The sequence below is a fragment of the Gallus gallus genome, chromosome 1 (assembly GCF_016699485.2).
Source record: "Gallus gallus isolate bGalGal1 chromosome 1, bGalGal1.mat.broiler.GRCg7b, whole genome shotgun sequence".
In the NCBI taxonomy this organism is placed as follows: Eukaryota; Metazoa; Chordata; class Aves; order Galliformes; family Phasianidae; genus Gallus; species Gallus gallus.
The window spans coordinates 56,680,245-56,704,575 of NC_052532.1; the positions used below are offsets into that span (position 1 = coordinate 56,680,245).

A 24,331-nucleotide genomic window follows, 5' to 3' on the forward strand; every position below is an offset into this window, starting at 1 on the left:
CAAGCTTACAGCATGGGAACAGACCGACAGCACATCGTGATGCAGGAAAATCCCCCAAATCTCACTGCAAACCACACTACCACTTGAAGGCAGCACCCTCTTCCCTAGCTGTGATGGTTTCCCCAGTATTTCCTGTTGTACATTAACTTGTCAGAGGGGGAGGATGAGCCCCGTAACCATGGTGTTGCTCTCTCAGCTCCATTTCACACAATAACAGGAAATGGTCTCAACAAGAATAGCAATTCTAAGTTCCTTTGGATGGAAAGAAGGTGGGGGGGGGGGGGGGGGAAGAAAAAAAAAAAAACATTTTTTAAAATGGAAAAACAGAAAGGAAAAAAAAAAGGGAAAAAGAGGAAAAAGAGGAAGAAAAAGAAGAAAAGAAGAAAAAAACCAAAGCCTTTATTTATTTCCAGTCCTTGACTGTGCATTTTACATGTTTTGTTAAACTACACTGTTTTATAAGTGCTACTTTGGCATTACTCTTAAGTACACGAATGCTTGGTAGATTACAAATGCTTCACGTTCTTCTCTTCCTCTCCCCAGGGCCATCAGACGAGGCTCAGGATGCTGCTTCCAATCTTTTAGGAAAAGATTAACACTTCAGTGATTGGAAATAGCTAATTGCTCTTTATCTTTTTAACTTCGCAACATTGATTATGTAAACCAAAGTAATCCAACAACAGAAACCTTTCTGACGTCAGTAGTTCCAATGAGCATTTCTGTATTGATTCAGCAAGTCTTTTGACTGTAGATTTGAAGTTAAAGATCAGACCTGAAGTCTTTAGTGTCTTCCTACAGCACCAAAAGGTACTCTTCATAAGGAATCTGCCCACGACTTATAACTGCTCTTATCTAACAAAAGGAGAATCATATTTCACTGCTGTTGGGACAAAAGCTGAATTTCCAGCTTCACTGGTGGTACCAGGTGAGGTGGGGGCCTGGAGGAAGAATGGGAGCCTATTCTGAACTCTTCTTTAGGGTATTTAGCTATTTTTTTCATATATATATTTTTTACTGTGTCGGTACATTTTGAAATATCATTTCAAAGCAATAAAATTCAAAATTGAAGCATTATTTCGAAGCAAAATGCAGTTATTTTGCTTATACAATAATAATAAAAAAACATTCCTAGTCTTCTTAGCTTGTGATTTGAATTTCAAATGATTTTCAAATATCTTCCCACTAACCCAAATCTTTGCTTCCTGGTGAGTGAAGTTTTATTCCCCCCACCTCCTGCTTTCCTCTGCATATGTACTTCATCTCCTGTTTGCACTCCTTGCCCATTTCCCTCTATAATCTTTCTCCACAGCATCATTTCACATGGCTGATACAGATTTCATAGAATCATAGAACCACAGAATGGTTGGTGTTGGAAGGGACCCTTAAAGGTCATCTCGTCCAACTCCCCTGCAGTGAATAGGGACACCTACAGTGAGATCAGATTGCTCAGAGCCCCGTCCAGCTTGACCTTGACTTCAGTTTGAATCCTGTGCTTGACTTCCACGTAGCCAGATTCTAGTTCTGCTGTAGGCTCTCTATTTGCCGAGTTAGGAAATTAAAAAAGACTATATAATTTGCTGAGGACCGGGCTAGACTGCAAAATCTGGATCTTTGTTTCAAAGACACTCTGCAGGCAAAGAAAGCTTATTTCAGAGAAGTAGACTGTCCTGCTAAAAAAAGAAAAGGGCAGAAGCAGCTGTGACGTGCTCATCCAGACCCCAACTGGCAAGCTTAGGGCTGCTTGCAGCAAGGTTTTGGCTCAGGCTCATCCTCATTTGCAGTGATTAAAAGAATAAGAGCATGGCTTGTGTTTGGAAGGATCAAAGGCACCAGGCGTGTAGCAAGTAGATTATATCTTCTCCTAAGTTCTGATGGTTTCCTCAGTATGTCTTGATTTCTTGTTGGACTACTTCCAACAGTAGCTGCAGTTTGTGTGTAAGATAATCTGAAGGGGGAAAAAAACAAAGAAGGTTTAATCTGGACAATATCCTACGTCATGGATGAAAATCAGAACACCGGCACAGGATGGATGAAGCATTTTATGTTAGCGGATGACTGAATCTGTTTTCTTTCTTGCTGTATGCTTTTTTCTGTTCAGTAGTTACCAATATAATCTCAGCCCAACACCAAATCAAAAGAATTCAAGATTCATAATTGAAATTAGAAGTTAAAATCAAAACCAGGCTCTTGTTTTAGAATAAATCACTGTCCTTGTGCCACCAGAGCTATACCTAAGGTAAACCTGTGCTGTGCACTGCATGGGGAGGAAAGGTACTTCATTTCCACATCCACATCTACACCCAAACCCACACCATTAAACACACGGCCTCTCCACCAGGGAGCCTGCACCATCTTTTCCTACCACTCCTCTCCCCAGCCTTTCAGCAAATGTTTGTGCATGGGGTTACAGTGCCTGCCCATCACTCTCTCCACATCAGCTTTTGATCTTTTGTTCAGTTTCATCCAAATTTGACAGAAATACTGATCCCACAGATATGGTGAAGATATGACAGTGCCAATCTGCTTGGTTCCTCTTGATTGTAGACCTCCAACCCTATCTTTTCTAAAAAGATTAGGCTGGATTATTAGTATGTTCACAAGCAACCACCCTACCCCAGAGCATGCTTAGGTCCAGAATACTGAAACCCAACCCAAGAGCATACTTACAGAGCAGTCTGTGGCAGCGATTTGACATCTTCCTCTGGATTACGAGGTAGTAGACCGGAAAGCCACTTAAAACCATGGTGCATCCAATGCTAATGTTTACAGGGTCTGAGTAGATAGACATGGCCACTGTGAAGAGGCAGATGATGGTAAAAGAGACTGGAACAAACAGAGGGACCTGGGGAAAAGAGCACAGGCAAAACTGGTCATACCAGCCAGCACAAGCTATAGTCACGTATCCATTTTAAAGAAGATGAGGAAAATCTGTCCTGCATGCTATGTCTGCACAATTTGTTGTGAATGAGTTGGATGCAGAGAACAAAAGTGTTCTCACGTCACCCTTGGAGCCCAGAGTACCATGCAAGGTGCACGCCTCCCTCTGTGTGCACAGAAACCTCACCTCACTTGCAGCCATGCTGGGGAGAAGTCAACTGCAGCAGCTCACTCTATGTACAGCATGTGTGCATGTGCACACACACTCCCCTAAACTTGCCACCTGTGGCAAACTGCTGATGGAAAATCTGATGCCAAGAGCAAAATCCCTTTGAAACAAGCCGATCTTTGGTCATAACACTTGTGACTCACTTTGAGCCTCCTCCAGCCTGCCTGAGGCCTATGGCAGCCAACACAGGATAAACCAGACACCCAGCTCCGCAGCACCTGCACCAAGAATGCGGTTTTCAGTGACACTCTGCTGAAAGGCTGAAACAGCACTCAGTGCTTCAGCCTCATTCTTTTGGGTGAGTCAATTCAACTGTGTTATTTGGAGGGTAAAACTGAAGTAAAAAGCTGTGAAATGTTTCCTTCTTCTTTAGATCTGACCTCAGCCAAATTACTCCTCACCACAGCTGATAGAGTGAAGGAGCTGCTGACCTCACCTAGGGTGACAATCTCTTTTCTTGTAACACAGATCATATTTTGGACGCTGACCATACTGAGCTGGGGGAGATCAGTTGCTCTAGTGATGGCAGCCGTCCAGCCACCAAACTTATATGCTCTCACTGCCTTCCCAGCCGGAGCATCCTTTGCCAGCATCTCCTACGTGCACATATTCACACAGCACGTCTGTCTGAGAGAAGCATGAGGGGACTGCTCTCTCCCCTTGCTGGTATTTTCTTACCATTTTCAACTGAAAATGCTGCAGGAGAAAGGTACCAGCACAGTCTCTCATATTTATCTTACTATTCGTTCTCTGTAAGCAAACTGCTGTTGCAGGAAGAAATATTTCTGACCACTGGAGAGCAGCACACGCACACATCACGTTCGTACTGCTCTTTGCTCTTGCAGATAACCATACTTCAGGTTTGAGGTGGGTCTAAAAAATGGGGAGAGAGAGGAAGAGACCACCGAGCTGACCAAAACGCCATCATCTTCCTCACTCCTGTTCTTAGGAGTTATTAAAAACCTAAATCTCGATCTCAAACAGATTCTCAGAAGGTTATAACATCACCAGTGCCACTCAGTAATACATTTCTCCCAAGAATACTAGTTTAAAAGAAAAAAAAATAAAACTTATTAAAAATCTGAGTCTGGGTGACCGCATGAGCCAGCAAGCTGGGAAGCCTCAAGGTCTCTGCTAAACATGCTGTCTCCAGCAAACACCAAGGGAAACTACCCCAAATTCTGCATCAGGCCTCACTCAGCTTGGGGAGGAGCCCTGGGAGTGGTGGAAAGTGCTTCTTTCCCCTGAGTTTCTGGCTGATCAGCTGCCCAGTGCCTGTGGCCTCAGAGGTCTCCTCTCCTCCGCAGGAACTGGCTGGAGGCAGCGTGCAGGCGTGACTGGAGAGGGGAACACAATGTGCATGGCCCCAGACAAATGCTGCCTGCAGATGATCTGGCAGTGGGAGAGGTGCCTCGAGCAAGGGCTCTAAAAGCCATGCCAGCTTTCGGGACTGAGCACTCCCCATGAGCAGGACCCCAGCAGCCAGCAAAGAGGTCCAGGAATGGAGAAAGGGGACAGGATGTCCTCCAGTTTCCCCTTGAGGAGTGGGGAACTGAACTTCCTCGGCTCCTTGCTTCCCTCTGTCAGCTTCTAATGCTTTTCACTGCTTATGGCCACAGGTCCCATGCATTCCAAATGTGCTGGAGCTGCGCACATGGAAGCACCATGCACAAGGCAGCTCCTCAAACCCCCTGGGCTGCCTGTACTTGTTGTTCAGTCAACATCCCATGGAGGCTGTGTGTGGCAGGGAACTCAGAGAGCTGTGCTCAAGCTCTTTATGCCAGGAGATGATTTCCCATAAGTCAAGTTTGCTTCCATGTTCCACCTGGCAATGCTCTTTTCCCCATGACACCCTTCCACTCCTCACTAGGGCTAAGACATACCTGATACTGACATCACATCCAGGCAAAGGTCCCTCCCTGCAGCCTCAGAGAGGAGAGCATGAGAACTGCCTTCTGCAGTTCCCAGCCTGATACCTTGTCCCCTGGAGCAAGCTGCCACTCTTCTGCTGCAACTGGTGGCCCCGTGTAGAACTGGTTTGAATAGAATTTACCACATCTGGTTGTTTGGGCACATCAATCAACCTTGGGATTTCCCCACATGCCTTACAGAGAAATAGGGATTTAAAGCCCTCAGAGCCTAATGGCAATCACAGCCACATAATGCTCTACTTCTTTGAAAAAGGTACATAAGGAGAGAGAAAAATGACAGGCATGTGTTCCAGGCTGTTAGATACAAGCCATGAATTACCTTGAATGGGCTTTGCAGCTCCGGGTGACGGTACCGATGGACAATGAGCCCAAGGGTGGCTAATCCTATGAAGAGCCATCGGGAAAAGCTGAAGAAGTTCAGTAGATGGTAGATATCTCCAATACACACCATGGCAGTAACCAAAGGGAACTGAGCATTGTGAAGATGAAATACAGTCAATTAAACCTTGCTGCGGTCTTCAGACAGGGAAGGGCAATACAGATCATCTCCCCCATCCCCCCTGCAATCACAGGTGGCTACTTTACAGACCCAACATTTCAGAGGTCACCAAACATGTTGCAAAGCACTCTCACAGACTGAAGAGTGCTGGTCTAAGTTCTAAATACAAAATTACAATGGTACAGAAAGGATGGAGACCAACAGCATTGTTGATGCTCTATGTCCTGGGCAGGGCAATTCAAACATGCATGACCCAAAAGCTTCAAACAGGAAACAGGTACAAAGGCTTCACACAGAAGTATTTGCTAAGCTTTTAGCAGGTCAACCAAGATGCAAGAGGCACCGTAGCAGTGTTGTGATGGACCACTGGTAGGAAAAAAAGATGAAGGGGAGGGAGGAACAACTCAAAGCTGAGAGCCTCCCCACAAATGTGCATTTTCTGCATTTCTACTAACCTAGGAATTTCAGTTTTTCAAGTAGCTGAAGGCTGGCAGAGACATCTCCATTGAAAATATCAGGCAGCAACTGTGGCAGATGATAGGGACAGTATTTTGAAAGAATACATTCAAGACAACAAGGTGGGGACTTTGAGACAGTGGGTTTGAGGAGTCCTACTACTGACACAAGAGGACTTGTTTTTCTGCAAGCTGACAGTGTCTCAACACCCTTTAAAACTTCTCAGCTTCTCCAGGCTCTGCAGATTGCCATCTAAAAGAAGAAAGCCAAGACTGGAAGAAGAGAATGTCGCATAGGCAGATATCCTTACCATAAGCATGACAGCAGGAAGGGGTGTATGTCTTCGAATGTGGATCATGGAGAAGAGAGGAGGCCATTGCCCTTCCCTGGAGGCCACAAACAGTGTCCTAGGAAAAGACAGGGAGCTCTGTGCATCATCATCCCACATCTGCACTAGAAATGAAAAGATCAGTAGCTGGACTGATCCCATCATCACAGGTCTGCTATTTAAGGCCACAGTTCTGCATTTAGCATCGCTTTTCAGTGCATTTGGGGAAAAAAAGTCCAAAGATTTGCATAGTTCTTCAAGGACCGGTTATCGTGGCATGGTGCAGAACCCACTACTGGTAGTGTCCCCGTGGGTAACTAGTTAGTGGTGACCTTTAGTTGAGCACAGCATGAACATTAACGTGTTGAGACTGGAAGCAGAAACAAGCCAGTAGGAAGTGGAGGGGCCACAAACCTCAAGTCTTTAGAAGAGAGGTTGGCAAGTTCATGAAAGGGGGTTGTCAGTGCTGATGCCCATCCCAACAGGAGCCCAACAGGCTTAAGATCATGGAAAGCCTGCTTGGCTGTGCCACAGCAGGAGCTACCTACCAGAGATAATATATATGTCTCTGTCTATAAATATAAACTACATAGAGATATACATAAACTAGAGAGAGAGAAATAAAGCTCAAGTTTCTCAAAGAGCAGAGGAAGTCTCTTGTCCATTGTTGGAAAGTAGTTTTGTGTATTACAGAGATGACAGCTACACGCAGGGCCAGCTACGAAACAACAGTGGAGAGCTCCTCGCCTCCATTCCTCCTCTGAACTGTGAAAGGGTAATTAAGGAGAAAGCATTGCATCCAATTTTATAAACTTAATATCCACAAACACACCATGCCAGAGCATCAGCTGGGCTGGAGCAGAGCCCAAAGCAGCTGGGGCATGAGTGTGTAACTGGTTTTATTGCTGTCTCTGTGGCTTTGCTGGGGTGTGGCTGGCCAGCAGCCAGGGAGGCCCCATCACTGTTTATATGGCCCTTCTGCAGTGATTATGTTAATGATGCCAGGAAGGGGGAGAGAAGGATGACAGAGACATGCAGAACCTCTGTGCTCTCCAGGGACTTCCCGTCCTCAAAGAAAATCGCTAGCTAGGGAAGTTAAGTGGGGGGATTCTCCCCACCACCTTTAATACAGGTCTTGAGGGTAGCAGATCAAATAACTCATTAGCTCTTGTGCTTTGAAACATCCCTTTCATATCAAATGATCTTTCCTTTTGCAATCAAATCTGGGAAATGGAGCTGGCTCCAGAGAGTTTGCTCAGCTCCTCAGGACCAGGAGGACGCACTTTTCCACGAGCTCTGCCCTCCTCTCCAATTTCAAGGCTCCCCCAAGGACACGGCATAGTTGCCAATGGAGTTGGCAAGATAACTTTTCCATGGAACAAAGTTCTCATTATTGTTCCAACAAGGCCTGTTGAACCTCAGCTATTGCTTTGGGAATAACCTGGCCCTGATAATGTTTCACCAAACTCAAAACAAAGTTCTCCAGGGAGCACTTGTTTTAGCCAGAGGTCCTCATAACATGGGGACTTGTGCCCTGAAGCAAAGGCGCTGGGTGAAGCCAGCAGACAATGACTCTGCTTCACTGACCAGCTGCCATGTCAACAAAGCTTGCAGTTCACCAGAAACATAGATATTTCACCTTAAGCTGGAATATAAAGTGTGGGGGCGGGTAAAAATCTTAGTTTTCTGGCCAGCCAGAGAGAATTTAGACCTGGCCAGGAAAGCGAAGAAGGTACCTTTAGCCAGCAGTGTCCTGTAGCTTATATATTGGGAGTCAAAGGCCTTGATTTTCTCACAAAATGCCATCCGAATGATTTTCAGGTACACAGGTTACTGGTGCTTCCCTCCAATACCTTAAGCCAAAATGCAATGCATTTTGAGGGATCTGACCTTGAAAATGTGAGGATTCCTCCATTCATGGTGCCAAAGCAGGACAGTGCAACAAGGACAGGGACCACTGAGATAAGGTTTGTGCAGGCTTGCTGCACAAAACTCTGGAAGAAGAGCAATTGTGATTGCAGGAACATGTAGTGATCACTAGATAACATCAGATTCAAGAAGAAAAAAACTTCCTCCAATGAAGAAGTAGAATACAACTCAAAATCTTGCCTTTTCTACTGTTATCTCTTCATAGAATGGCTTAAGTTGGAAGGGTCCTTAAAGCCCATCCAGCCCCAACCCTCTGCCATGGGCAGGGCTGCCACCCACCAGCTCAGGCTGCCCAGGGCCCCATCTCCAACCTGGCCTTGGACACCTTGAGGGATGGGGGGCACCCACAGCTTCTCTGTGCAGCCTGTGCCACCCTCTGAGTAAAGAATTCCTTCCCAACATCTAACCTAAATCTCCCCTCTTTTAGTTTAAAGCCATTCTCCCTTGTCCTATCCCTATTAGACTATGTAAGAAGTCAGCTTCCCTCCTGCTTATAAGCTCCTTTCAAGTACTGGAAGGCCTCACTGAGGTCTCCTGGAGCTTTCTCTTCTTCAGGCTGAACAAGCCCAACTCCCTCAGTCTTTCTTCCTACGAGAGGTGCTCCAGCCCTCCAGCAGGTTCTTTTTCATTATCTTTAAAGAAAGACTAGAAGTTAATGTTGTCCAATAATCCAGAGAAACAACGACAACAGAAAAAGCCTTTTATGAGGAAAACTATCTCCTAGACCCTTGTCAAGACCTCCCCCTCCATTATAAGCCAACCACACTAAAGACAGCTATCAGTAGGGTGACAACTCACCACAGCGACAGCTGGAGAAGCCAGAACATCTTGTGTTCCCAGGGCGGTGTAATAGGAGATGTTGGTGAGCATATACCCCACAATGACAGTGATCACAGACACAATGACAGCCAGGGGGATGTTTCTGTAAGAAAGGGGAAGAGAGACACGCAGTGAACAAGCTGTTATCTCTTCGTTTTACATCATGTTACTGCAGACTGCAGCTGCTGTTGGTTAGGTGAACCCACAGACTTATTTCCTCCTGTTCTGTTTGCTAGTCTTTAGGGATGCAGTGGTAGCTCAGGGCTGAGGCACAAAAGCCACCTACTTCTCCAGCCTTACCGTTCGGGTCTGACCAACTCCTCACGCACAAAGCTGGTCTGGAACCTGTGCAGACACAAGGAGAGGCTTTGAAGCAGCTCTCGGACAGCGACATGCTATCAGTGAGTTGCCCTCCCATCACACCTACCAGCCTGAATACGCGAACATGCCTGCATAAAAAGCCAAGGGCAGCTTATCTGGAACCAGCGACTGCCTGTCGAAAGCATCCTGGAAGTTTTTGGTGTGACCTACAGAGGGGAAAGAACAACAGATGCATCAGAGACAGACATCCTTCCCGTGGGCTGCGTACCACCTGCCCAAACCTGGGAGAAGTGTTTGTGACTTCGTGGGGGCCAGGTATTCAGATTTGTTGCATTGTTTTAATTTGGAGTGCTGGGTTGGCATAGACAGGGACAGGAGAAATCTATTATCTCCTGTCCAGCTACAAGAGAAATGTCAGGAAAGGCACTTTCTGGAAATGGGAGATCATGGAGAGAAGACCTGAGTTCTCCCGTTCTTTCTTACAGCCCAGCTCTGATTCCCTGGGCTGACCCCTCTCCCCATCCACCGACAGCCGGATGCTGGCTCTGTTTGATGTTGTGCAGCCAGCAAGGCAGCTAATGCAGCTCCCCCTGCCCCATGCTGCGCGGAGCATGGGAACTGGGTGGAGGGGCTACTGGCGTGGGAACAGCCCCGCAGGAGGGGAAGTGGGGACACAGGGGGCAAAACAAATGCAGTAATGAAAAGTAGAGGTGATTGGATTGAAATGCATTTTTACCAACTCCTCCAGTTTTCCTAAAAGTGCTCTGCTGGAAATAAACCTGGGCCAGCAACGAGAAGCGGAAGAGAAATGGTCAGTTTTACAAAGCCATTCTTTTTCAGAAAAGAAAAAAAAAAAAGTACAGATCAAAGTCAGGATTTTGGTTACGGGGCAGATTTTATGAGACCTCAGAAAAACAAGGAGAGGCAGGCAGGAGCACGGAGCAGCCTCTTATCTGAATGAAGAGCAAAAAGAGCACAGCCAAAAGGAGTTGTGTTTCCAACATTTTCAAATCCAAGCGGCCCTAAGTTTGGGTTCCACGTCTACGTTTGGTTTTCCACTTCAAAGTGTCTTTAAAAGAAAGAGGCACAGAGTTTGTGTGGTTGCTCCTCCCAGTGAGGCACCTCAGTTGGGCATGGGGTGTGGAGCACTGATCCGGCAGGGCTCTGAAACAAATCCCAGCCAAAGGGAGGGCAACAGCAGGGGGAAGAACAAGAGTGTAAGCAAAGGGAGCAGAGAGAGGCTGGGGAGCAGGGCAGACTCATTTAAAAACAAGCACAAAAATGAAGTTGAAAAAAAATATATGGATTTGAAGAAAACTGAAGTAGAAAATGGAATGGGCCTATTGGGGTAGTCTTTTTATACGCTGAAGTGACTGCTTATAAGTGATGGCACATAAAAAGAATTTATTGTCTGCAATATATTAATGAGTGATTTAGAGGCCCCCATGAGTCACATTAAACACAACCTGTCATCCCGGGGTCTCTCGGTGGATTCTCTCTCCAGATGTCACCCGCACTTATCCTCCTTGCTGGAAGACTGTGCCAGGGCTCCAGATTGCCATTTGAAGGCATCCCTAACAATAACGGCTCTGGATGTCTAGCTGCAGGGCAGACCTTCAGTTCAGAAGTGCTGCCTGCCCGAGGGGGTTTTTGCACATTCAAAGGAGCCAGCTTCAGACATCAGAAAGAAACATGAATGTTGATCCTCCTGCCTTTGTTGTTTCCTCTGCAGAGGAAGGAAATAGTGTGAAGACAGAGCCAGCTTCATCCCCTGAGTGTGAATGCCATGGGCTTTTCTATAAACTGAGGCTTGGATTAAAGCCAGCGCTCTTGTATCAATCCCAGAAGATATCACTGGGAGGTTTTATCTTATGTTTTCTTTTCCTCTGGATATGAGCACGCAATCGTGCATGAGTCCATTGTAAGTTTACTACATTACTGCCTATTTCCATTAAGGGGGAAAAAGCATCAGCTGAAGCCATGGGAAGGGTAGAAATGCAGTTACCAGGGCTCAGCTGGGGGCTGGTAACTCCTTACAAGGCTGTGACAGGCTCAGGACACCAGGGGATGCTGTCACGTGTCCCCGATGTCCGTGGCATGTGCACTGCTTTGGAAGGGCTTCAAGCCATGCTGACAGTGGGTACCTCAAAGGAAGGGGTGAGCAGAGGAGTGTGACTCTGTCAGCCCCATTCATTCCCAAAAACCTGTGGAGAAAGCTGAGCTGGAAACACCAGCCCCACAGAAGTGACACAGCTTGAAGCCAACTACCCCACACTCAGCCCTGAGCTGGGTACGTCCAGCTGCCACCTACCCTGGGCCAGCAGCATCATCCCTGGCACGATGATGAGCATGAGGGCCAGCAGCTTGACAACGGAGAGGGCCGTTTGCAGCCGTGCGCTCCAGGTGACACTCCAGGAATTGAGGGTGAGGACTGCATCTGGAGAGGAGACCATGCTGCAGCCCATGCTTGGCACACACAGGAAGAAATGCCCCTGCTTTGAGGGTGGTGGGGTCAAGAGTGCATCCTCCCAGAAAGGGTGTTTGGAACAAGAGCAGCAGACGGGATGCCTTCAGGTCTTGGGCCCCAGTCCCAGAAGATAACACCCCATGGGAAGCCTGAGGCAGAGAGGCACCGAGACGTGGCATGGAGGGTTGTACTTACAGTAGCCCAGGAGAGAGACGAGCTTCACAGCAGGGACGGGGGCTGCACAGGGGGCAAAAAATGGCTCCAGCAGGTAGCGGCCAAATGCCAGAGAGACCACAGCACTGTTGGCGGGCCTGGGGAGGGGAACCAGGCAGGGTCACCCTTGGCTCTGTGGATGGCCTCAACGTGGCGGGACAGAGGAAGCAAAGTTTCCTCACATTGCTTAGACCCACCCTACCATGCAAATCCCATCACCTTTTTCACAGGTTTTCTCAGTAAATCAGTTAGGAGGCACATGATGCAAGAAGATTAATTCTTAACTCAAAAACAAAAGTTGAGATTAATCACACACGGCGATGCTGCATGGTTCATGTATCCTGCTTCATCTCAGCACACGTGGAGGACAGGCCATTGGGAGGGGAGGATTTGCTTTTCCAGGTGGAAAAAAAAAAAGCAATTTACAAATTTCTAACTTATTATTTAACTTGGGACTAAGCCAGAAAGCTTTTTTGTGTTGTTTTTTTTTCCACAGAAGAATGTGAGAAGCTTCACGATGGAAGCAGAAAATCAGAAACTAACTTGTCATTTGCTCTCGGTGGCCAAAAAATACTACAGCTCTTGAAGGATACCAGCTGCCACGGGAGAAGAAAGAGATTCCTCAAGCACAGATCACAATGAACACATGCAACTATTGGCTCAGTCTGTCTTCTCCCTTTTATCACTGACAGTCTTTAAAGTTATCCAATTGGGTTTTTTTTTTTTCCTCCATTTCCTTTACAAACCTCTTAGACTGTTACCTGGTACCATCACTGTACACCAAACAAACAAAAAAAAAACACAGCAGCAAACTGCGGAGCACCCAGCAAAAATCAAACAAACAAAATCTCTTACCTGATAGCAAAAAACTCTGCCCACAGAAACAAGAAACTTGGCAGAGGCCCCAGGGTCTCCAAAATATAGATGTAATGTCCTCCAGACTTGGTGATCCTTGTTCCAAGCTCTGCGTAACACAAGGCACCTGGCAAAGTTAGAGTATAAATGAGCTGAGTAAATCATCCTTTGGATTTTCTCTTGTCTCTATGCCTTTCAGGGCCTGAAGGAGTCTGCTTAAAATAAGCAGAAGGAATGAAGCAGAGGAAGACAAAGAGTTTTTAGCGGAACCATTCCTTTCCATATTTTTGTGTGTTATGGTGCTTAGGAGTCAGTTCACTCTTCTGCCAGAAGGAAGAAAAATTTCTGCTATTTTGGTTAATGATACAACTTGTCCAGGGAATTCATGTGGAAAGGTGTGAGAAAGAACCATTGCACTAAACTACTAGAGACCTCTTTTGACACATGTCCCAGAGGTTTGAGTTATCCCCTTTCTCCTACGCTATATGCTGGACAGGGGATGTTTTACAAGAGATCATAAATGCTTCACGTCTTTGAGCACGATGGCCATGCAAAGGGGGCTGTGTGCTATCAGGGTGTGACCCACGGGGTGAGATACCCCATCTCCTCGTCCCAGCTCAGGCAGCCCTGCAGGAGCCCCAGGTGGTACAGCTGTGCCCCCCCTCTCTCATGGAGATCACTCATGATCATGCCATGAGACCAAAGGATGCCTTCTCGTGCAGGGGTTGGGCTACATGACCAGCACACACCTGATCACTTCTTGTTCAGCTCACTTAAAAGAGCATCTGTGATCTTTCTTAAGGCAAAAATAGATCATTCCCCAGTCAACCATGCACAAGCTGTAGGCCACATGTGCAGTAAAGGCAGCCTATGCTCAGCAGCACATGGGACTTGAAATACCGGTAGGCATAACAAAGAGAAAGAACCACAATCACTCCCAGGTAAATAATTGAACATCTCGGTTTCTAAATGCCACATTTAGAAATGTCTGATTCTGGGGTGCTTTGTCCACATGGAATATTTCTCCTTTCTTCTTTTGTTTTTGTTTTTTTCAAGTGGTGAAATAGGAAGAACTTTAAAGTTACCCACTGAAATAAATACCAGCTTTCTCCCCAGAGCTGTGAGATCTCGCACTTCTCCCAGCAGCGCCTTTGGAGGGCTGCTGAGAAGGTGTTTGCATACAGTTAATGAAGAAAACTAAAAGCCATGGCTTTCTTTGCATGGTAACTGTAAGAGTTACATCACTTCAGAGGAGCTGAAATTAGCATGTCACCAAAAAGTCAACCCTTTGTGAGACAAGACTGATATTAAAAGCCAACAGCAGAGCAAGCAGAGAGCACTGATATCTGCTTCATCTCCTGGCTCTGAGTCACCAGACTCACCCAAAACATTTCAGACAAACATTTTCCTGCCCCATCAGAGGTGCTGGTGACCCCCAGCCTTACTAAGCCTTTAATTCTTTGGTGTTCAGAATGGGGAAATTTTGCTCTATTCCACCCCCAACTTCTTACACTTGCAGTTTTGCTGGCTCCCCTCACCTTCTAGGTGCTCAAGCGAAGGCCGACCCAACTTCCCACTCACCGAACATGGAGAGGAGCCCACAGGCAAACCACACCACCAGGGAGAACCCCACGGTGCCCGAGTTTTTCAGCACTCCTTTGGGGGAGATGAAGATGCCGCTGCCAACCATGCTGCCGATGAGAAGTGAGAAAGCCCTCAGCAAAGTTATCTTTTTCCTCAGGAAGACAGCCTCCTCTTTTTTCTTGTGTTTCCCCATGGCTGCTCTTCTAACCCCAGGGGAAGGGCATGCATTGAGGAGATACGGAGCGCCTCAGCCGTCTTCAAGGTTCACCTGTAAGACAAGGAAAGAGTGAGGGATCTGGGGGTCTTCTGTTCAGGACAAGAGTTTTTTTGCAGCAATCTGTCAAGACCTGTGGAGTCCTTCTCTACCTCGAGATCCACCCAGCAAACAAACTGCAGGTTAATTTAATGGGGCCGAAGTTGGGTGAGCATCGATACTGGCACAGTGGCAGAAAGGACATTTCAAGTTGCCAACTTAGCAATCAAGACCTTGGAAATCACTTATGTTATTTTTTTATATTATTATTTTTTCCTTCAGAGGAGCAAACAGCTCTGTTAATTGAGGTACACAGATGACATGTTTCAATTTCCTATTCGTCCTTGATGAATGAAAAAGCCCTGACTGCAGCTTTACCACAAAGCCTTTGTTTCATCAGCGTTTCTTAATATAATGTCCAGCCCTTTTATTATCAGATCACCGAAGAGCCAAGGATAACTACTGCTATCAATTGTAAGACAGAGGCCAGACAGTCACTGATACCAGAGATGCTTTTGGTACTATTAATATGAAAACTTTTCTGGATAACAACAGCACGGACAAGGAGCTTTTCCAGGAAAAGAGAACTGCAGACACTGCAGGGTTCAAGCAGGCTGACTTTGATCCAGCTCTTGTGCTGCAGAAAACTCCCACTCCATCACTCCATCCCTTGTCCCCCCCACGACTCAGTGGCCCTTGGCTGCCAGGATAGCAGCGTTACGAGCCTCATTTCCAGGCTGTCAGTGACAGGACATGAAGGCCACAGGCTGTGCTCGTGGTCAGTTTGTGGCAGGGAACCGTTCTCCACTTTCCCTCCATTCTGGGCTGGTGCCTTCACCAGGAAACTCTCCATCCACTTAGGTAGGTAAGGCAAATTCACATCAGGTAGCACAGCCTTATTTGCTGTAGCAAGCATGTTTGTAGTTACCCTAACAGCAAGGTGGGCATTTTATGATACTAATCAACCCTGCTACAGCAGACAAGACAGACACGGGGTGATTTGGGTCCTGTTCTCCTGCGTGCCACACATCCCCTCCACATTTGCACACTCTGCCTCCGTGTTTTTCATTCTAACACAGTCAGTCACAGGTACGGCAAACATTTGTCCCAGCCTCATGACTGCGTGCTGTTGCAAAGTGAGGCTTTACAAGAGAGCCACATCTTCTCGTTTTCTTAACTTATTTTATAATTGGATCAGCGTGTTTGTAAGCAGGCAGCAGTCACCTACAGAAATCCAAAGTCATTTTCCTGACGGACTGCGTTCTCTGTCCTTGCAGTTCTGAGGGGACGTTTCCTGCTGCTGTTCACCCATGAGACTGCTCTGCACGCCCCATACAATCCCAGTGTAACTGAGGGCTTCTGCCCCACATCCTTGCTCATCTCCCTGCTGGAAGAAGCGGAGGCTACCACCTCCCCTGTCACACAGATGAACAGCACATGCACAAAGCCCTCTCCTTCCAGCGGCGTAAGCTGCTTTCTCTGAGATCACGCCAAGCCTGCACGAGCATCTTCCCTATCAAGCCAGCCAAGTCTGGTTATTAAGCCCCTAATGAGCCCCAGAGGACTGCACGGGCTGGTGGGTCGCGGCAGCAGCACCACGGAACCGCTGCCCACAACATCACGGGCTGCCTGAGGCTGGGGATGGCACCGACCCGCAGCTCCCCGAGCCCCGGGCTGCAGCAGCTCCTGGCAATTAATAGCACGCATTGAACACCGCTGTCCGCTATTGGGGTTTCTGAGCAGGAGAGAGAAGCGCAGAGCGTTCACTTGTGAGGGCGAATCAAAATCAGTGTGAACAGAGATGTTCTGTGCACAGATACGGCTAAAGCACGACCGTGAGAAAATTAAAAGGGCACTTATCTGGTTGGCTGGGGGTTAAACCAAGCGGGCGCATTTGCAATCCATCAGATTCCCATTCCTTGGTGGGATCCCGGGGCGGCAAAAGGCAGCAGCTCCTCACCGGCTCTGAAATTCCACAGAGAGGGGGGAGGATAAAAAAAGGAGAGATCAAGTCAAATTTGCACACCAGGTTAATGATCCACTGTACATAACAAACTCCATACTTCTGTCCACATGGTGTTTTTCTTTATATACGTACTATTGCCATGGGGGGCTATTTGGAGACAAAAGAGCACAGTAAGTTTCAGAAAGGTGAAATCTATCAGGACTCCTTCCAGAAGCTGTTGAAAGAAAGAAAAAAAAAAAGGGAGGGAGGAAGGGGAAGCAAGCAAGAGTAACAGAAAGCTGTTTAACTGCAGTTCAAAGAGACACCTAGCAGTGTGCCCAGGGAACCCGCTCTCCTGCTCTGCTTCTCGCTGAATTCCGGGCACATTAACATGCAGGGATGTTAATCCTGGTTGCGATGCTTAAGAATATTCACAATGTGCTTAGCCCAAAGAAAACGCACAAAGCTGCTTTTTGTTCACCCTTTGACTTAAACTACACGCTCACCTCCTTCTCGTGCAAAAGTACCTTTGCTGGAAATCAGCAGCCAGTGGGGACTGGAAGAAAACAGAGCCACCTCACAGCTTCCCACCTGCTGCATGTTTACTCCATTGTTCTTCGTTTTTATCCAATCTTCTCTTTCCAAGCCATTAATCTTACCTTGCAGACACTGCAGCATGGATGGAGATGAAGGAGACCAACATAAAGGGGAAGCCGTGTTTGCTATCTGTAGTGGTGCCTAGAGGCCCCAGCCGAAAGAAGGACCCATCGCCATGAGCACACAGGGAGATGTCACTCTGCTGGAAAGCCATCCACACCAACAAGCAAGTTAGAAAAATCAGAGAGAGAAAGCACCATCCCCAGCTGGGACCTGGAGCGAGCAGTGACCTCCCTCCTCTCCTATCATGCAGGAAGCGGGTGGCATCCCTGGGAAACAACAGTTCATACCTCCAAAGTCCCAGTTCAATGACTTAGCAAAAAAAAAAAAATCCCCTACCAGGGAATACTCCTAACTGTTTACAGCTGTATTTTCTTTGCGTGGGCCTCAATCAATACAATACAGCCAAGAACAGGTTAACCCCTTCCTTTTCACATCGCGAACGACAGAGGTGTCAAACTGTTCGCTGCGGTCCCACTGGTTGTTTTTTGAGCCAATAAATGTCACTCCAATTCAATGTCTGCCACAAGGCACAGGATCTAACTAAATAAAATCAGCAGTGAATGGGAGTTTTTTTATTCATGCATGAAAGTAGCATAAATAAGCTTTAATGAGGCTGGTGGTGGTCTGTTCTGGGAACGCGATCAGAAAATCTATTTAGGAGACCTGAGAGATATTTGTTTATAGGCCATAATGAACACAAGAAACTGGTTGAAAAGACAAGATGTGCTCCTAGACTTCTTTTCAGCTTTCTACAGCTGTTTTACCACCCTGGATAAGAAATCCAAAGGGACGGTAGTTAATAAATCAGCTCATTCTTGCAGCCTGAGCTGTAGTAATAAAAGCAGGGTGATTGCTATAGGTGTAAGCATAAGGATCATTTCCGATGCCTCCTCTTTCTACAGAGCTTCACAGATTCAGACTCGAGAGTTGTCTGTGAGAAGAGTGGAATGTCCTCATGTTTCCTTCTTAATGAAAATATTTTGTTAAGCTCTGACAGGAAAACGGTTTTCGGCCTGGGTCACACTTACCGCCTCGGTCACATTATTTAGGGGCTTCCTGCTGTCCTTTGGACAAGAGTGACGTTTTCTGGAAAGCAGACTGCTGAGTCTGACACGTTGCTGATGTGATGGCCATCTTTTAATTGAGAACCCAGAAATGTTGAACCCACACTTCCACTCTTTTGCTAGAAATTGCTCCAGCTGAGCCCGGTTTTCAAGCAGCAACATTCGTGTTGTTATGGAGCTCCTTCCTACCACAGTTTCTGACCTGCACTTTAAGATTATTTATGACAGTCAGCCTGCCAAAGAAGCCATTGCAAGTGCATATATTTTAATAAACAGCAGCTCTGATTTATCTTCACAAGACGTACAGATTACATGATGTCATCCCACTTGCCTGAGCATCTGAGTGTAACTCTTCATCCAGCTGCCACAAGAAACATGCTTCTGTGCAGCCAGAACTCATTTCCCATGAAAGTCACGCAGGAACGTTGGCTCATGAGGATTTCTTCCTTTCATGTCACCTGTGACATATGCAAAGTATAAACATGCAACTGACGTGCACCTGATTAAAACAGACTCCACTCTTACTCCGTGGCAGCAGCTATTAAGGTCTATCAGAAGGACGTAGCATCAGCCCTGTGAAAAGAACACAATACCCCTTGCAAACAGGAGAAGAAAATACCCCAAGCATTTGCCTCCCTGCCAGTCTTTCCCAAAGGGCCGGCACCCAGAAAACCAGGCTCTGGGGCACACATAAAAAAGGATTTCACAAGGAAACTGTCGAGCATAGCAGGATGCTCTGTGAGGCCGTCTTGGCTCAATAACCTCTCTTGTGGGGCACAGCGTAGGGAACGGTCCTTAGAGCTTTGTTCTTCTGCGGACTGCACTCCAAGTAGCAAGCTGTTTTCACTCTCCAGATCAGACCTCCTCCCTGGAACAAGACAGTTTGTCCTATTTGAAATTGTTTTCTTAGCTGTGGAAGACAGAACACAAACAAAAATAAATCTACACTTTTCTATCTGGTAGAAGAGATCCAACAGAAAAGCCTAATGCTTCAGCAAAGTACGGCCAATTTCTCCCAAAATGAGAACTCCTTTCAACCATTCAAGATTAAAAATAATCCTGAAATACAGCAACGTTCCTGCTCTTCCTGATGGTTTGTTGTGCTTCATCAGTGCTGTGCTCTGAGTTCTGGTCTGCCTTTGACACGGAGCTCACCCTAGCTCTTGCAGGAGAAATTCCTCCATTAACCAAGCCTTTGCTTTACCTCTTGCCCTAGCTGGGAGCTATGAGAGCTCTTCCTTCCTACTACTGCTCTGTGATTAGCCAGAAGCGAGCTGCGGGCTGTTCCCTGGGGAAACGGGTCCCCATCAGGGTTAGAGGTGCTGACTGGTACCATGGGACGTGGTTTGGTGGGTGTGGTGGTGATGGGTTAATGGTTGGACTACATGGTCTTAGCGGTCTCTTCTAACCTTAATGAGTCTATGATTCTATTCTGTGACGGCCACACAACCCAGGAGCAGCTAGGGGGAGGGCAGTTGACCAAGGCCAACACCCCCATCAGTGCTAGGACAACAGCTCTGTCATCCTCCATTATCCTCCATCTGCTTCGGGATGACAATCCCACCTCAAAATCTTCTTAGAAATGTCCTACAAGAACAGGACACATCTTACATAATGCCAAAGTGGCCCCACTCATCGCCTTCTATTCACAAAGAGTACATTCCCTACTAATGCAAGCTGTTTTATCCAGCCATGGAGACAGTTCTCCCCACTCAAGATGTTTACTGGTGCAGAGGAAACCTTCCCCTGCTCCTGCTATGCCGCACGTTGTTGGATGGCGAGCCCCATCTAATGGAGGTTCCTGACCTAACCCCACATTAACCATCTGGAACTGAGTCCTTCCAGGACTGACTGCAATAAAATGCCTCTTTCCATATTGCCTCATATATTATGCTACGTTCCCCCTTAATCTCACTGAAACGCTGCTGATTTATCACCCCAGGCCTCCAGCTCCCCCAAGGCTCTATCACAGTGCCTGGCTTTCTTCTTTCTCTTCCTGTCTTGAGGGAATTCAAAAGAAAATTTAAACATAAAAAAAAAAGGAAATCCGTCATACTGAAATTACCCACGCACTCATGATTGCTATTCACCTTTGATGTAGCTGTCTAACTGATGGTGAATCCTTAGCATTTTGTGCTAACTGTCCCACTGCAGAACCTGAAGCACGCATGGCCCAGACTCTGCATTGAACATACCTCAGGATGGGGGGGGACTCTCCTTTTGGCCTCTGTTCAGCTGTTGCTCGTTTACTAAAATAGAAGCCAAACGCACAATTACGCTGGAGGGAACACATTTCCTTGTTAAACTTTTCTGGCTTTCATCCAGAATTTCTCAAGCTATGGAGATTTGCGTTTTACTGCACAGAGTTTCAGATTAATTGCTCACCATTCCCTGTGCCTCTGATGGAGGGATGGAGCATAAAGAAGGGTTTCTCCAACCAGAAACACCACCTCATCCACCATGAAACAATACAGGAATGCACATCTTTGGTTTCTGACTGTCCATCCCAGGTAACAGGGAGCGAGGGGTGGGAGAGGGTTTGTTAAGGGTGGTGGTTACCAGAAGGGACAGGATAACGGCAGGAAGCAGCTCTGGCAGAGCTTTAACCCCAGGTCGGGAAGGAGTCCCCCAGGCTGTGCACACAGAGGTCCTGCTTTGTGACTGCAATGAGGCAGAAATGTGTTATTACATCTCACGGTTTAGGGAATGAACATCTGGCGCCAGACTCCCTGAGCATTCACTAACCATAGCCTGCTAAAGCAGCTGCTGAAGTGCAAAAGCACACCAGAAGCACGTGCTGAAGGGCCATTCAAGACCATGACTGCAAGGAGAGGTCGTTCTCTGGAAAACCATATCCCAGTAATTGCATCTACAGAGCTTGGTAAAGGGTGGTATTGTGTCACTGTGTCATCATAGGAGCGAGTGTGCTGCCTGTGCCAGCTGTCCCACAGCCTGAGGGATGGAACCAAAAACCCCACTCGTGTGCCTCTCCAGGTAACACATAGGACACCCCCCATTTTCACTCATTTTTAGTGAGGATCAGATTCTAGGAAGAAGCATGTCAATAAAAGCAGATCAACATGCTCGCTGGGAAGGTTAAGTCAACATCAGACCATGTTTATTTAGTTTTAATGTAAGTACAGTGACAGAAGTGTCAGCTGGAACAGATCTCCGGACACCGCTGGTCCTGTGCCCCATGAGAAGCAGGGCTGTTACCAGTGCTAACTCAGATCAGCCATGGATTTCTCTAGCTCAATTTTAAAAACCCTCAAGGATGGGGAGTCCCTGACTGTCCCAGGTGCAGTGCTGCACCACCTTCCTGGAAGAATCCTCTCCCAGTGTCTACCCTGAACCTCCCAAGCCACCCATCATCCACAGTCACATCATCTGCCACTATGGGCACCTGCAGCAGCTCAGCTTCATGTCTTCCTGCCCAGATATACTTGTACTTATCTTTGGTGTTGCTTCTTGCCATCCCTTGTCAAACCAACCCCAGAGACTCACTCCTCCTCGTTTCCCTGAAGCCCTTGGACTCAGCAGAACTGTGGGCTGAGATGGCTGAAGTACAGAGGGCTACAGCCCAGAGAAAGGTGCCAAGTGGATGTTCCCCAGCATGGAGGCTCCAGCATGCATAGCCCATCTGTGGTGCTCCCTTGCACATATCCCCTGACTGAGCTCCACATCCAAACAAGTTTCTGCCACAGAAACCCTGTTTTTAGGGTGCACTATTTGATTTTGTTGTAGTTTTAGGTTTTCCCTCCTTATTCCATCCTGGACTTAGAACCTCTCCATGATCTCTGCTTGTCAACCTGATTGCATCATCCACAGTAGGTTGTCAGCCTGATTGCATCATCCACAGCAGGTTGTCAGCCTGATTGCATCATCCACAGCAGGTAACATTAGCAAGAATAGAAGGAAAAACAAACAGCACTTCACACAACACGCAGGCCCAGTGGCTGAGAGCACTTGCAGCTAGCAGAGGTTACAGACCCCAGTCAGGTTGAATACAGACCTGCATCACTGAAGGGGCAGGAACTACAATTGTAATTATCCGTGTTGAAGTTGAGATCACTACATCTCCTGCTTCAGGAGCAAATCTGAGCACAGCAAGGAACCTCAGGAGAACATTTCCTTTGCGCACAGCCCTGAGCACTGAGTCAGGACAGCCCAACAAGGCTCTGAGTGCCTGCTGCCCAAAGGAAGGAATGCCACTGTGATTCGGCATGAATGTAGCTTACACACGGAGACAGGAAAGGACCTTCCACTGCAGGACAGGGCCATAGCCACAAGTGGCACTGTGATGTGGGGCCCCTACGGCCAGCACCAAGGTTCACCATCCTGAACATGGAAGAACTGAGGTCAGCACCTCTCCTTGGTGCCTTGAAGCCATACTGACCAAAACACCCCCAGCCCTTCACAGAGGACAAAGAGAATAAGGAGAGCAGTGCTCACCTGGGAGGAGTGGCAGAGGAGGACGGTCACCTGCAGCAGATGGCTGCCCTGGCATTGCCAGTGGTGCTGGCAGGATCCTCCCTGCAGCGCGGGTGGTTTCCCAGAGGTGTCCTGCATGAGGGAGAATGTTGCAAAAATCCAGGCCTCTGTATCAATTCCATCCCAATGCAGCTGCTCAAATGTAATTGTGAAAAATATTAGCAATTGAATTGCGAAGGCATTGCGAAACAGTTAAGTACAAAGAAAATAAACTAGCATGCTGTGCTTGATGTAAGCACACAACAGTCCCCACATGTCACTGGAACCAGCACGATCTGCACCAGCTGAGCACTGCTTCTGGAGACAGAAAAACACTTCCAAAGGGAGCGGCCGCACAGCCATGGCCAAGCCCTCGCTCCCTGTCACAGCGGGGGTGTGCCCTGTGGGCCGCCCTGCCTTGCACAGATGGGCTTCAGGGACATGAGGCCTCCAGCCACACACTGGGACTCTGCACTTCGCAAGGCTCTGGGTTAAAGCACCCCTCTGCTTAGCTGTGAAATGCTGTCTTGCACAGGCCCATGGGCAGGCACAGGCATGGTCATCCCCAGGCTCTGCTGTCTCCTAAAAACCTTGAGCCAGCACCCACAGGCTCAATACATTACCTTCCCATGAGGAGAGCTTGTGCTGCTTTGGGTTTTGTAGTTATACAATAATTAAGGTTGGAAAAGACCACTAAGATCACCCAGTCCAACCATCAGTGCATCCCCACCATGCCCACTGACCACGTCCCTCAGTGCCACAGCCACGTGGCTCTTCAACATCTCCAAGGATGGTGAGCCCACCACCTCCCTGGGCAGCCTGCGCCAGTGAGAAGAAATGTTTCCTAGTATCCAACCCAAACCTCCCTGGTACAAAATGAGGCCGTTCCCTCTTCTCCCAGATAACAGTGATAGGACAAGAGGCCGACCCCCATATCTTGCCACAACTGCCTTTCAGGTTGTAGAGAGCAATAAGGTCTCCCCTGAACTCCTCTTCTCCAGACAAAACAACCTCAGTTCCCTCAGCCGCTCCCCATCAGACTTGTGCTCCAAACCCCTCACAGGTCCATTGCCCTTCTCTGGACACGTTGAAGGGCCTCAGTGTCTTTCTTGTAGCGAGGGGCCCAAAACTGAACACAGCAGAGGGACAATCATCAACCAGCTCCTGCTGGCAGCACTATTTCCAATACAAGCCAGGATGCCCTTGGCCTTCTTGGCCAGCTGATTGCACTGATGGCTCATGTTCAGCTGGCTGCCAGCTAACATGCCCAGACCATTTTCCTTCATGCTGCTTGCCAGCCACTCTGCCCCTTATTCTTGTAGGACTTTATCCCATTGGGTTCAGCCTAGCTACCTAGCCTGTGCAGATCCCTCTGTAGAGCCTTCCTTCCCTCAGGCAGATCAACATTCCCCCCCAGCTTGGTGTCATCTG

The 24,331-nt window shown here is 47.6% G+C and overlaps 1 protein-coding gene across 2 annotated transcripts in view; it reads right to left on the bottom strand.

The window, feature by feature from the left end:
* Positions 1-379: 379 nt before the first annotated feature.
* Positions 380-24,331, bottom strand: part of CGTL (cystine/glutamate transporter-like) — a 28,992-nt gene continuing 5,040 nt past the window's right edge. The window contains exons 2-17 of one of the 2 annotated variants that reach the window (XM_015287480.4): positions 22,883-23,053; positions 20,626-20,679; positions 18,395-19,340; positions 17,366-17,505; positions 14,506-16,726; positions 12,925-13,051; positions 12,052-12,167; positions 11,701-11,826; positions 9,496-9,595; positions 9,369-9,413; positions 9,048-9,171; positions 8,211-8,314; positions 6,303-6,399; positions 5,357-5,506; positions 2,668-2,842; positions 380-1,945 (exon numbers count right to left, since the gene is read on the bottom strand). In XM_015287480.4, coding sequence (XP_015142966.2) covers positions 1,881-1,945; positions 2,668-2,842; positions 5,357-5,506; positions 6,303-6,399; positions 8,211-8,314; positions 9,048-9,171; positions 9,369-9,413; positions 9,496-9,595; positions 11,701-11,826; positions 12,052-12,167; positions 12,925-13,051; positions 14,506-14,701 — 1,425 coding nt within the window. In that variant the 5' untranslated portion in view covers positions 14,702-16,726; positions 17,366-17,505; positions 18,395-19,340; positions 20,626-20,679; positions 22,883-23,053 and the 3' untranslated portion in view covers positions 380-1,880. Of the gene's footprint in view, positions 1,946-2,667; positions 2,843-5,356; positions 5,507-6,302; positions 6,400-8,210; positions 8,315-9,047; positions 9,172-9,368; positions 9,414-9,495; positions 9,596-11,700; positions 11,827-12,051; positions 12,168-12,924; positions 13,052-14,505; positions 16,727-17,365; positions 17,506-18,394; positions 19,341-20,625; positions 20,680-22,882; positions 23,054-24,331 lie in introns of those variants that run through there. The other variant, XM_040658837.2, reaches the window with a different exon arrangement.